The 12,535-nt window shown below is 30.5% G+C and overlaps 1 protein-coding gene across 2 annotated transcripts; it reads left to right on the top strand.

Annotated features, from left to right (window-relative positions):
- The first annotated feature begins 3,502 nt into the window (after positions 1 to 3,502).
- Positions 3,503 to 8,389, top strand: LOC125809646 (heterogeneous nuclear ribonucleoprotein 1-like). 2 transcript variants are annotated; one of them, XM_049489240.1, is made up of 5 exons: positions 3,503 to 3,645; positions 3,791 to 3,918; positions 4,029 to 4,255; positions 4,638 to 5,826; positions 7,771 to 8,389. In XM_049489240.1, the coding sequence occupies exons 3-5, from the start codon at positions 4,031 to 4,033 to the stop codon at positions 7,782 to 7,784; spliced, it is 1,428 nt and encodes a 475-aa protein (XP_049345197.1). In that variant the 5' UTR covers positions 3,503 to 3,645; positions 3,791 to 3,918; positions 4,029 to 4,030; the 3' UTR covers positions 7,785 to 8,389. The 2 variants fall into 2 exon arrangements, with proteins under 2 accessions (XP_049345197.1, XP_049345204.1); XM_049489247.1 differs by having other exon boundaries at positions 3,506 to 3,649; positions 3,806 to 3,916; positions 4,028 to 4,255.
- The last annotated feature ends 4,146 nt before the right edge of the window (positions 8,390 to 12,535 follow it).

Here is a 12,535-nt window from a genome sequence, read left to right as displayed (position 1 = left end):
AACTATTGAAAAAAAAACTGAAAATCGTAAACACATGGTGCTTTTAATTCTCTTGAATTTTTTTATCAAAAATATTTTGTTGGTCATATAATCTATGACAAGTCATAACTTTGCTAAAATTGATTATGAATTGTGTCTATTATTTTCTTTTTTGAGCATCAAAAATATTTATTAGATTCATTCTATAGTTTTTCTCAAGTATGAAAAGAAGAATTCGCAATTTGGCATGGGTTTTATTTGAAAAGAACACTTTTTTTTTAATAAATAGGATTTTACTTGGTTTGATATGCTAGCTTGATCGAAAAAAAGAAAATATCCAAAATTGGAAAATAAGAGCAATTTGTAAAGAAAGTTTTTTTCAAAATAAACATTACTCGAATTTAAAAGATACTAATAAAAATCCATATTAATTAGTATATTAAGTAATTAAATACATCTTATGTATAAAAATCGAGTGAAAGATAGTAATACTTTTTTGAAGGCGATATTAATAATTGAGCAATTTGACTTATAGTATGATTTTTTTAGAATGATAGAGACAATAAGGTGCGGAGTTAGTTTGTGGTTTTACGCTTGCTAATTATGAAAAGAAAATTAAAAGCACTTGAAAGAGCTCACGAGATTTGAAAGTTATTATCTTAGCTTGTCCCTTTTATACTGTTTTATTAAATTGTGTTTTTTTGCAACATTATAATTTTATTACATATCATTCACATAAAGTTATCAAAACATATTGATCCAGTATACCTGATCAATCCTTATTTTGAACCATGAGCTAAGTTGTATTAGATTAAAAGGCCATAATTTAAAATGAAATAGTAAAAAGAAAAATTGTATAGCAAAACAATTTTTAAGACTCAATTACATGAATAATAATACTTTTTCAATTTTACAAAAACAATTTGTGTTTTTACATAGATTGTAGTTTCATAAGAGACCATTAGCATCTCTATTTTAATGCAATAACAAATTATCAATTTACCTTGAATTAACAAATTCTTTTTTATCCTTAATAAAAACACCGTAAAAGGAATATCAAATATTTCTCTCTTTTACATATATTTAAAATATCTCAATTAATATTTTATCTCTATCAAATATTTTAGAAAAAATATCAGAAAAGTAAAATTTTCTAACTTATATTGAAAAAATATATAGTCCAATTTACTTTACAAATCGTTAGTCCAAAACTCAATGGTACACAACAATATACATTCGGTATATAATAACATACACAATTTTCATACTTTATTTTTGCAAAAATATTTACTAACTTGATATATAATATTATATGATATTATACAAAATTATAAAAAGATATTTATACACTCATATACAATAATATACGGTCTTATACATTATTATATAAAAAAAATTGACCTCGTTTTTTTTCTTGAATCTAAACATTGAAATCATACAAAATTATAAGAGGTATTTATACACTCATATTCTCGAATTATGTTATACTTTTCAAAATCAAAAACTAAAAATTCAAACCAAATAATACAAAGTCAAATAGAAAAGCCAAATGCACACCCCTACTTCTAGTTGATATTTATGGTTAGTGTAGATAAAGGGTAATATTGGATCAACTCTCTTCATTGCTTCATATCAGGATCGATCGATAATGCTACTGAGCACACATATTTTATTTTACTCACATGTTTTACACACGGTTTGTGTGCACTTTCAGCACTAGGAGCTAGTGACAATTGAGTCATCGTAGTAATAGAGTGCAGAGGTAGACCCACCCTATAGGATAGGGATGCACGTGCACCCGTTAACTTTTAAGATTTTTCATTTATTTTTACTTGCTTTTGATTTGAAATTTGATTTTCTATGATATTAATATTTTTACGAAATTATTTATAACCCAATAATTAAATACCAAGAGGAAGTACATAACCACATACCAATCAAGTAAATATTATTTGAGGCAACTAATGTCGTTCGTAGAGACAAAAGTTGGTAGAACAAAGCTTTTTTTTTTTCGCCTCGTATTAATATGCAAATAGTGTACGAATAAAAATATTAGTTTCAATGCGCGAGAATTTCGGATTTTAGTTAGCAAAAATATGTGTTACTTGTACTCTTCCTCTTTCTTGATGACGAGTTTATTTGCATTAGTAGTAATTTTAACAATTCATTTCTATTATTATAAAATACTCCATCCGTTTTAATTTCTTTGTTTTATCTATTTTTAAAAGAAAAGCTTATATAATTCCACTAGTTTATGAGGTAATTACTTAAATATATTTTAATTTACAATATTATGTATCTTATTAGATTTTGATGCATCCATATACATGTATTTTGGATACATGGGGTGAAAATTAGGTGTAATTTATTGTAGATACATTGTATCCAAGTGGCTTCGCATGTATATGTGATACATTACAAATATTGCTCACCTCTCGGCTTTCTCTCATCTCGCTCGACACTTTCCTATGTATCTGATATTCAAAATAAATGTGTATCACACCTGATACATATAGTGTGTATATAGTATGATTCACATGTATTTGGGATAAATAACAGATCTCGCTCGCCTCCCTCCCCATCTCGCTCGCCTCCCTCCCCATCTCGCTCGCCTCTCTCCCTATTTTAGTATATCTGGTAGTCAAAATACATGTATCTTCGATAAAAAAAAACTCTTAAGTAGTGATAACTGGTAAGACATGTAATATTTTGAAAGTATAAGTAACAATAGTATATATGATAGTGAAGTGTATATATATATATGTATATAGTTTTTCCTTTAAAAAAGCCCTCTTTTAACTTTTCACATATTTGTTTAAGATGACAAAATTAAGAACAATTTAATACATTCTACATATGCTTAAGAGACATTTGATCATGAATTTTCTTCACTTCTTTTAAGAGTTGTACTTCGAAAAACACGTTTGACTATAAAAATTCGCAATTCAAGTTAAAGTGGAAATTTCAGAATTTTCAAGAATTTGAAAAACTACATAAACGTGTTTTTACTTCTTTTTTTCCCACTCCTAATTACCCTAAAAAAGTCAGAAAAACAACTCCAATTTTCACTTTGAAAATAAAAATTACTTTTATCAAAATTTCACAATGAAACATGAGCAACCATCCATTTAATTCAAGACCACACCAATATATAGGGTGAAATCCCATAAACAAGGTCTAGGGAAGGTAAAACGTAGTAGATCTAACCACTATCTCGTGAAAGTAGAAAAACTATTTTCAAAAAACACTCGACTCAAGTGCAATAAAATCATATACAAAGAATAAGAAGACAATGAAAATTTAATTTAATACAATTTACTTTCTCAAACACCGTATTAAATCAAAATCAGACAAAAAAATTAAAACAGAACTAGAGTACTAAGAAAAAATGAAATAGATATGATAGTACAATGTATTGTAGGCCTTTGGTTTAACCAAAAGGTAGTAGTGGTCGTGTACCATGTTGTGCACTCCAAATATTCTTGTATATAATAATTTTTTCTAACCCAAATTATTTGTTCGACATTGTCATTTCCATTTCCATATTATAAAAACTATATAGTAAAAAAACAGAAAAAAAAAATGGCTTTGGAATAACCAAAGATCAATGAAAAGAAATGAGGATGATAACCACATCCTCTGTTTTCATTTTCTTATAGATCTCTGGTTTGTACCAATTTCCCTTTAATCTTTTTCATTATTCGCAAATGTTGCATTTTCATTTCATCTTTATATGCTTCATTCATACGCTTCTTTTTATTTTTATTTTTATAGTTTTTATGAGTTTCTGATCTGAATTGTGGATTTTCAGAGATTGTGGATTGAGTTTTGATTGATGGTATAAAGATCTGATGTTGTTAGATTGAATCCAAAACTTTCATTTTGCTGTTTAATCAGTATTTTGAAAACTGGGGTCTGCCTGATTTTCTTCATAAAAAGGTTTGTTGATTAGTTTTTTATTATCCAAATCTGGATCTGTATGATTAGTATTGATGATGGGTTTTTGCTATTTATAGTGATTTTTGTATTTGTTGTGATCTGGATAGCAGAAATGATGGAGACAGATCTCGGTAAGCTATTTATAGGTGGAATATCTTGGGACACAGATGAAGAACGTCTTAAAGAATATTTCACTTCGTATGGAGAAGTGGTTGAAGCTGTGATCATGAGAGATCGCAATACTGGTCGTGCTCGTGGTTTTGGTTTTGTTGTCTTTGCTAATCCCGCTGTTGCTGAAAGAGTTGTTAATGAGAAGCACATCATCGATGGGAGGACGGTCAGTTATTTTCTTCTTTTTTTTTCAGTATTTCGTGTTTGATTAGAATACAGCAGCAACAATTACGTGTTTAGTTTGGTCGGTTATATGAATTCTCACTATCGATTTCACTAATATTCAATAATTCGGAGTTCTCTAATGCTAGAGGTTTATAATGTATCATTATGAAACTCAACTAGTTGGTATATTGCCTATGTGAATCTTTTGCTTCAATTCAGCAAGTTTTCTGTTCATAATTTACTACACCTAACTGATGGGTAAATGACGGAAATGTTTTTGACAAGTTTCCGTTGAAGATTAATCCGTGCTGGATTGTGCTGATTAGGATAGATGAATAATCATTTTTGTATGTCCAAGTTCTTCATTGGCATCCAATTTTCAGGTTGAGGCAAAGAAGGCTGTTCCGAGGGATGACCAACAAATAATAAATAGAAACAATAGCAGCATTCAAGGATCTCCAGGTCCTGGACGCACAAAAAAGATATTTGTAGGAGGTTTAGCATCTACTGTTACTGAGAGTGACTTCAAGACATACTTTGATCAGTTTGGTACAATTACAGATGTTGTAGTGATGTATGACCACAACACTCAGAGGCCAAGAGGCTTTGGATTTATAACTTATGATTCAGAGGATGCAGTGGATAGGGCATTGTATAAGACGTTTCATGATCTAAATGGTAAAATGATTGAGGTGAAGTGCGCTGTTCCTAAAGAGCTGTCTCCGGGGCCCAACAGGAGCCCTTTCACTGGATTCAACTATGGACTTGGTAGAGTAAATAACTTTCTCAACAACTATGCTCAAGGGTATAGTTTAGGTTCGGTTGGAGGATATGGGGTCAGGGTGGATGGTAGATTTAGTCCAGTTTCCAGCGGACGTACAAGTTTCTCTCAGTTTTCTTCTCCTGCTTATGGAATGGGTGTCAATTTGGACCCAGCTTTGAGCCCCACCTTTGCAGGAGCTTCCAATTTTAGCAACAATCTTGGTTATGGGCGGGTTCTGAACCCATATTTCACTGGCAACTCAAGCAGATACACTACGCCCATTGGATATAACACAGGCAGCAATAGAGGTGATTCTTTGCTTAGCTCACCAACCAGGAATGTATGGGGAAATGGTGGTCTTAACAGTTCTCCAGGTCCTGGTAGCTCCGGTTCATTTTTGGGATCCGGAACTGGTGGTTATGGGGTCTTTGGGAATAATGGTGCCAATTGGGGCTCGTCGGCTATTTCTGCTCCAGTTGGTAGTGCTTCTGGATATGGTGGTCGGAATGTTGGGTTCAGGAGTGGGGGAAACGGTTATGGGCTGGGATCTGGAGGACTTGCAAGAAGCAATGCAGCAGGTGGTGTCCCAACTTCATTTGCTGCATCAGGTGGTGCTTATGAGGGGTCTTATGGAGATGTATATCGCAGTGGCTCCATGTATGGTGATCCAACATGGCAAGCTGTGTCTTCTGATATGGAGGGCTCTAATACATTTGGATATGGACTTGAAAATCCAGCAGATGATTCAGCTAAAGACTCTGAGAATTATATTGGAAATTATAGTATTGCAAATAGACAATCAAATAGAGGTATGAATACTCTTCCAATTGCATATGCTGTATAATTTGGATATTTTTCTTCTGTTACTTCAAAACTGGACTTCATATTGTGCATTTCTTGGTATTCTACTTTTCCTTTTGATGAAGTTTTCTTGATTCTTGACACATATCTGTCATATTACCAATATTGGTCAAGTAGATAATAACCGGCTTTTCCCCTTTTGGATTTAGAATGCTTCTTTTTATAGGAACTTGGTTTTTCATTTGCAAGAGGATACCTTACTTTTGTGATTAGTAGACTCTTAACTTGAAAGATCATTAAAAGATATTTGCAAAATGGCGCTTGAAGATTTGATCTCAATTTAGGTAGTATTTGCTCCAAGTTTAAATTTAAGTTGACATTCTATAAATTATTGTAACTTCTTTTTCCGAAATAACAGAAGTGGTTGAAACACCCTTATTATGCCTCATATGAAACTTGAAAACCTTAATAGAAAAAAACTTGAGGATACCTTTACTGGCCTTTTTCTCCTAGGCAAAATAGGACACACTGTTCAAGCAATTGTAGTTGAAATATTTGTAGAACTGTGGGCATGCAGCTTTTCCTAAAGTCCTTGGGAAATCTTGCATTTGATTTTTCTTTTCCGAAGTCTGCAATATGTGCCTAAAAGTGAAACTTCCTTCTCTCTCTTAACAAAAGACAAAAACAAATAGGCTTTACCAGTTAAGTTCTTGGAATATGTTCTTAAATTTAAGATTGTAAAGGTGAAGCTTGTAGCCATACCTTTTACTTAAAAAGTTTCTTTGAGTTACATAAGCATTAGTTAATCACTTCAGTAAACCAGATATGGTTTTTATGAGTTTTCATAAGATAGTAAAGCCTTGCTGTTACAGGAATGAGGGTGAAGGAATTAGGGATTTGTGTACGGCCGCCCCTAATGGTGTGGGAGTAGGGGCTTTGAATGGGGTGAAATATTTTTCCTCCTGATAGTTAATGCATGTGCTAATCATGTACCTTATAAGGTTTGACAACTTCCAAAAGAGCTGTCCTATTGTTTTAATGTCATACAATGTTGGATGTTAAATTTTCAAATTAAGGTTCCTTGATTTAGCACGAGATAGTACCGAGGGGAATAAGAATGGTGGTTAGATGGGAGATGAATTAGGGTCTTCCTCCCTTTGTCCATTCACTGCCATAGCTGCTTGAGCCGTACTATGGCCTTATGATTGTGACTTTCTTAGCTAAATTTTGTGTCTTTTGTAATTGAAATCATTTCCATGCTAAAAAGTAAAGGGAAAATAAATATTAGTGGCTTCGATGAGCTAGAGTGCCTAAAGAGAGGCTGAATGTGTGGGACTTCTCTCCTCCTCATCTCCTGCTTCCCCCGAAAAAATAGTTCAAAATTTTTATTTCCTACATTCCCTAGGGTCCTGCAGATCTACAGGAGGTCAATATTCAGGGGCTGAAGGAGGATTATCGCTTGCTGAGCTCTGGTTTTTCGGCCTGATGAATGATGAATTTGTAGTGGCCATATAAAAGGACCTTGGTATACCCCAATAGTTTCTAGTTCAATCTGTCTGAAAATCTTTTGGACCATTACTTTGTGTTTGCTTTAAAAGAATAACAATCACACCTTTTGGACCCAGGAGAAAGAACTCTAATGATTTAAGTTGTAGCCTGTAACAGTTTAATACCAAAGGATGCCCTTATTCAAATGTGTGGTGTAGAAAGACCTGGTTAATTAGATGCAGGTGTTCCTAGTATACGATGAGCTCCTTCACTAAAAAATTGTCATGTATAAATGATGTTATTTTACTTTCGTCAAACTTGCTATTGAGTAAATGCAGAATGTTGCCTTTTGTTTATTATCTTTCTCCGAGTTTTACCTGGTTTCTTGAATCAATGTTATATATTACTCTGGAAAGTTGTCCAGATACTGAGATTGCTCAATCTTCTGTTCATGAATTTTCCAGGAATCGCAGCATAGGAGATCTGAAGATTCTTCGAAGTGCCTTAAGAAAATTAAGTGGGCTGTGAATGTTAATCCATATTCCACTTAATATGCATTTCAGCTATAGCTGATCATATTGAGCTAACGAGGGGCCTGTCTGGAAAAAGTATACATATTGAGAAGAGACAAAGCAGTTTTTAAAGGGGTTTTGTGTTATAAATTGAGGTTTCAATTTTTCGAATTTAGGCTCGTGTATCAGCATTTAATCAAGATGTATATCCGATTATACTTGACACCGTCCACTACAGTTGATGTGTGTTGTTCATCCTCAACAAAGCGGAGTATCAATTGGACTATGTCAAGAGGTAGAGTTTTTTTTGAACTTTTTTGTCCAGTTTAGTAACTGGCAAAGCTGCTGTTGTTTGTTCTTGTAGTTCTTTTATCAGGTATTTGTTTTTTTTTCTGAGACTGTATTCGACATCTTTTTTATATACCAGTGTGTAACAACAGGGATACCAACCAAAAAATAAGTACTGAATTTTCTGATTTATTCTCCTTGCAGATTTGTATAAGCTCTAAGTTTTAATCTTTATATTGTGTAAGCAACTATGTTGCAGTTGAAATAGATTTTTCATTTTCTATCTTTATTATGGTTTTATAGCTCATCCATTTTGCTTTAGCTTACTTTTAATTTTATAAATATAATATTTGAGAATTATATTAAAATTGTTTTAGATTGTCCAATAATTTAGATTTTATTGTTTATTGTTTGTAAAGAATAATAGTTCTCTAATTTATGAAGTTATGTCTTTTTTTCTTCTTCTTTGGTATGCATGAAGGTTAGGTTAGTTTATTTTTCTTTCTTTATTGTTTTAGTTAATTGTTGGTTTAGTTTTATGGTCTTTCAAAATTAATGTATTGTTTTGTTATCAACTAATTATAAGAGTAAACATAATAATTTGAAGTCTGATATTTAGAAAGTTAAATTTTGGTATGTGTAAGCATGCGACTTATCACTTCTATAGTACTCCCTCCGTCTAACTATTGGTCTAACAATAGTTGTCCATTATATTATTTTGGAATGTCCAACAATATTTGTCAATTTTATGAAATTAATGGATAATTTTACACTTAGTTCCTAATTTACTCTTATCATTAACTATAACTATTTTTCTATTACATTTTTCAAGACATTGTATTTATTATATTCGAATGGTGATACAGTAAAATTATCTTTTTGTTTATAGTTTCTTAAAAAATGTGCAAAGTCAATAGTGAACAAATATTATTGGACAGAGGAAGTACAAATAATGTTGTTTAATTTATCTAATTTACTATTTAAAAAAACGTGATTTTTCAACGAATTCACCCATTGATGTTTGGGACTTTTGATGAAAAGTTTGTTGAAAATGTATTTGACGGGCCAGTTTTTGATGAAATTCATGATATATATGGAATTATATTTATTTTTAGAAATAATGACACCTTTAATATAACATTTTTCAGGGGTATTACGGGAAAAGTATAGTAATTTCTAATTCTACCGTCAATTACCATTGTAAGGTTTAATATTTATTTGATCATACTCGAAGAAAATCCTATGTCCGTCACTAATTGCCATGAATGATTTCAATATTCTTATTTGGTAGGATCATGAGTGTAATTTTTATTTCTTATATACTAGTTAGATAATAACCTTTTCAATACAAATATATGCATGTGAGTATTACTGAAAGAGAAGGTTGAGTTAAATTCTAGGAATTAAATAATTGGAATAACTACAATGTGAAATCTCGAGCAACAATTATTGTGAAGAACAATAATAAGCATGAGAGACACCAGAGATTCCACATTACTAGCAAGAATAGTGTCACAATATCCTCGGGCAGTGGCACAACTAGAAATTTCACGAAGAGTGTCCAAGTGTTATACAAATAAACTTTATTTTGGACAAATGGGTGAACCATATTTTTTAAAAATTAAATAATATATTATTGTAATTGACTTTTCTAATAATTGGATTCGTCAAAATTATAAAATCAAAATGCATAATATTTAGCTCTAATGAATTCATATCTAATTTAGTATGAAGTGAACATATGGAATAAAAGAAGAAGAATGATAGCGAGAAGAGAGTTTTGCCTAGAAAGAAATCATTTTTAGGCTTTAACATTTCATCGACTCCTAGCAACAACAATGATAACAATGAGACATGAAGAAAGGAGAGCAACATCAGAAGATGATTTTTTGCAAAACAATCCTTGTCAATATTTTTGCTTTCCATTTTAGGTATAAATTTTAAGTTTTATTTAAATATTTAATGTATGTAAAGAAAATCCAAAAGATAAATCAGGTGAGAATTCAATTGGCTATTGATACTTTATTCCTTTTAGAGATTATTAAGAGAAATTAAATCTCTTTGCGACTTTCTAATTGAATTAAAAATAAGACATTTTAAAATAAAAAAACAGTTTAAAAGTAACAAAAACAAGTAAAATAGTTATAGCGATCAAGAATTGATCTTGTGCACATGGATAACTTAACTCTAATTTTAGGCATTGGACCACTGAACTAAGTCACCAGCTTATTTTTAGGGTGTCCAAAATTATATTTATCCACATATTAAGTAGCATTTTGCCTACATACACAATATAATTTTCATCGAAAAATGTCCAATTGGACACCCTCGACACACTGTAGCTCCACCCCTATCCTCGAAAATATGAACTATATATTTGACTTTGATAGGACGAAGAAGGAGAGACATGAAGAAGAAAAGAGATTTTAAGGGTAGAAAGGCTTCAAAAGCTATTTTTTTTTCAAGTTGGTGTTAATTTATCATATTTTTAGTAACTAAAAACATCATTAACCAATCTAATTATATGAAAGTTGTCATAATGCAAGTTGTTACGCAACCCCACTTAACTTGTCTTCAATTACCTCGCGGCTTCACATGAATTTGTTAGGCTTACTTGTGACTAGTTACTATATATAATCAGTACTTCATCTGTTTGATGAGTTACCTGCTTTGAATTTGCACAAAGTTTTTAAAAAAAATAGATTTTTGAATTTTGTAGTATAAAATTAAAGATTTGCCAAATGTACCAAAATAATTTTTAATCTTGTGGTTTTTTAGATTCTGTTTGACATAACTGCTAAAAATTGTTTGATTCTAGAAGTGTTTTACAAAAAATAATAATAATGTTTTTGACAAATTCATTTGAAAAGTGCTTTTGATAAGCAATTTGTGTTTGACTATCTTTTAAAAAAAAGTGTTTTTGAGAGTCAAATTACGAAAAATGGCAAGTATCAATGTACCTTTAAGATTATTTTGTAGAGATAAACTATTTTAAATATCTAATACATAACTTTAATTAAGAATTTAATTAAATTAAAATGTACATATTCATTAATCAATATTATACATAGATAAATAAATAAATAAAATATTAATATAATGTTAACATGATGAGTTAAATATAATTAAAAATATCAAACAAAACAAATTTAAATACTATTATTACCTATTTCTAATAATACGTAAAATAATATATAAAATATAAATAATAATATATAAACATAAATAAAATAAAAAGTTTATCATATAAAAATAAAAAATAAAATTCTTGCATGAAACTTAACAAAACTTATATTGGTAAAATGTAAATAATAAGAGATATATTGGTAAAATGTAAATATGTAAGGGATATTTTAATCTTCAAAAAAATAATTTTGCTTCTTTAAAAAAACAATTTTTTTTAGTTTCTTCCCAATAGTAGAAAAACTTATTCTGAAGCACCGTTTATGTATTTGAATATTTAATCTTCAAAAGCTTTCAAAACATCGTTATAATTCTTGTATTTTCTGTATAAACTTTTGTTAACTCGAATTATCAAATTTGCACATTCTTGCCAACTTAAATATAGACCTTATTTTTTATCTTTAAAAATAATATAGACGTACTTGTCCATGAAATGAAAATTATGAATGAAGATTGTGGAATTTTGGAAGGGTGGTTTGAGTTCTGCTGAAGGAGGAAAATTGATTCCAATTCGAAAATTCATCCACCACCCTTATTTTTTGACCTAATCAAAACTTAAATAGGAAATAATTATACAATGAGCTCAAATTGTGGGTTTGAGACTATAACCCAAAATTGTTGGTTAAATAAAATATATGTGTACATAATTATTATTTGTATTTAACTGTAATTCTAAACTATGCTAAAACACCAAAGTGGATTAATAAAAGTAATAAATAACATAAATATTAAAAAATGTAATGAACGTATTCAATGACGTGTACTAAAAAATTACTTTAATTTTTCGTAAATATTTAATGAACAAACATATCACATCACTATTTTTATGGTATCAGAGCATGATTAAAATTACTTTAATTTTGCTCTGATACCATAATGAAACGACCCCAAAAATGTCCGAAAATGTGCTTCGAAAACACCAATAATTGTAATTTCCATATATCTCAAAATTTGTGCATGATTTCGGAATTTTGACTTCATATTCTAATTCATGGGGTCAAATTGAGTGAGAAATGGGTCTAACACGAATTTTAGAGCAACCGTATCAAAATTCAAAAATCGCAAAAAATACGATTTGGAGGGTCAACTTCAAAGGGGCATATCTCTTAGCACACAAGGAACTGGAAGGGCCACAACCTATTAAATTAAATCTCTTTGAGTTAGCTTTCCAACGCACTTGGTTTCACCTCATTCCGAGTTAGGATGAGGGAGTTATGACTATTTTCGTAAAACTTGTCTGTGCAGA

This window comes from Solanum verrucosum, unplaced genomic scaffold (assembly GCF_900185275.1).
Source record: "Solanum verrucosum unplaced genomic scaffold, falcon-dt-bn FXZP01000276.1, whole genome shotgun sequence".
Taxonomy (NCBI): Eukaryota; Viridiplantae; Streptophyta; class Magnoliopsida; order Solanales; family Solanaceae; genus Solanum; species Solanum verrucosum.
This window is presented reverse-complemented; position numbering and strand designations above follow the sequence as displayed.

What these genes read in the sequence shown, in the direction of transcription:
- LOC125809646 (XM_049489240.1), top strand. Translation starts at nt 4,031, where the DNA reads ATGATGGAGACAGATCTCGGTAAGCTATTTATAGGTGGAATATCTTGG. An exon ending in ACATCATCGATGGGAGGACG is followed by an intron (nt 4,256 to 4,637) that starts GTCAGTTATTTT and finishes TCCAATTTTCAG; the next exon opens with GTTGAGGCAAAGAAGGCTGT.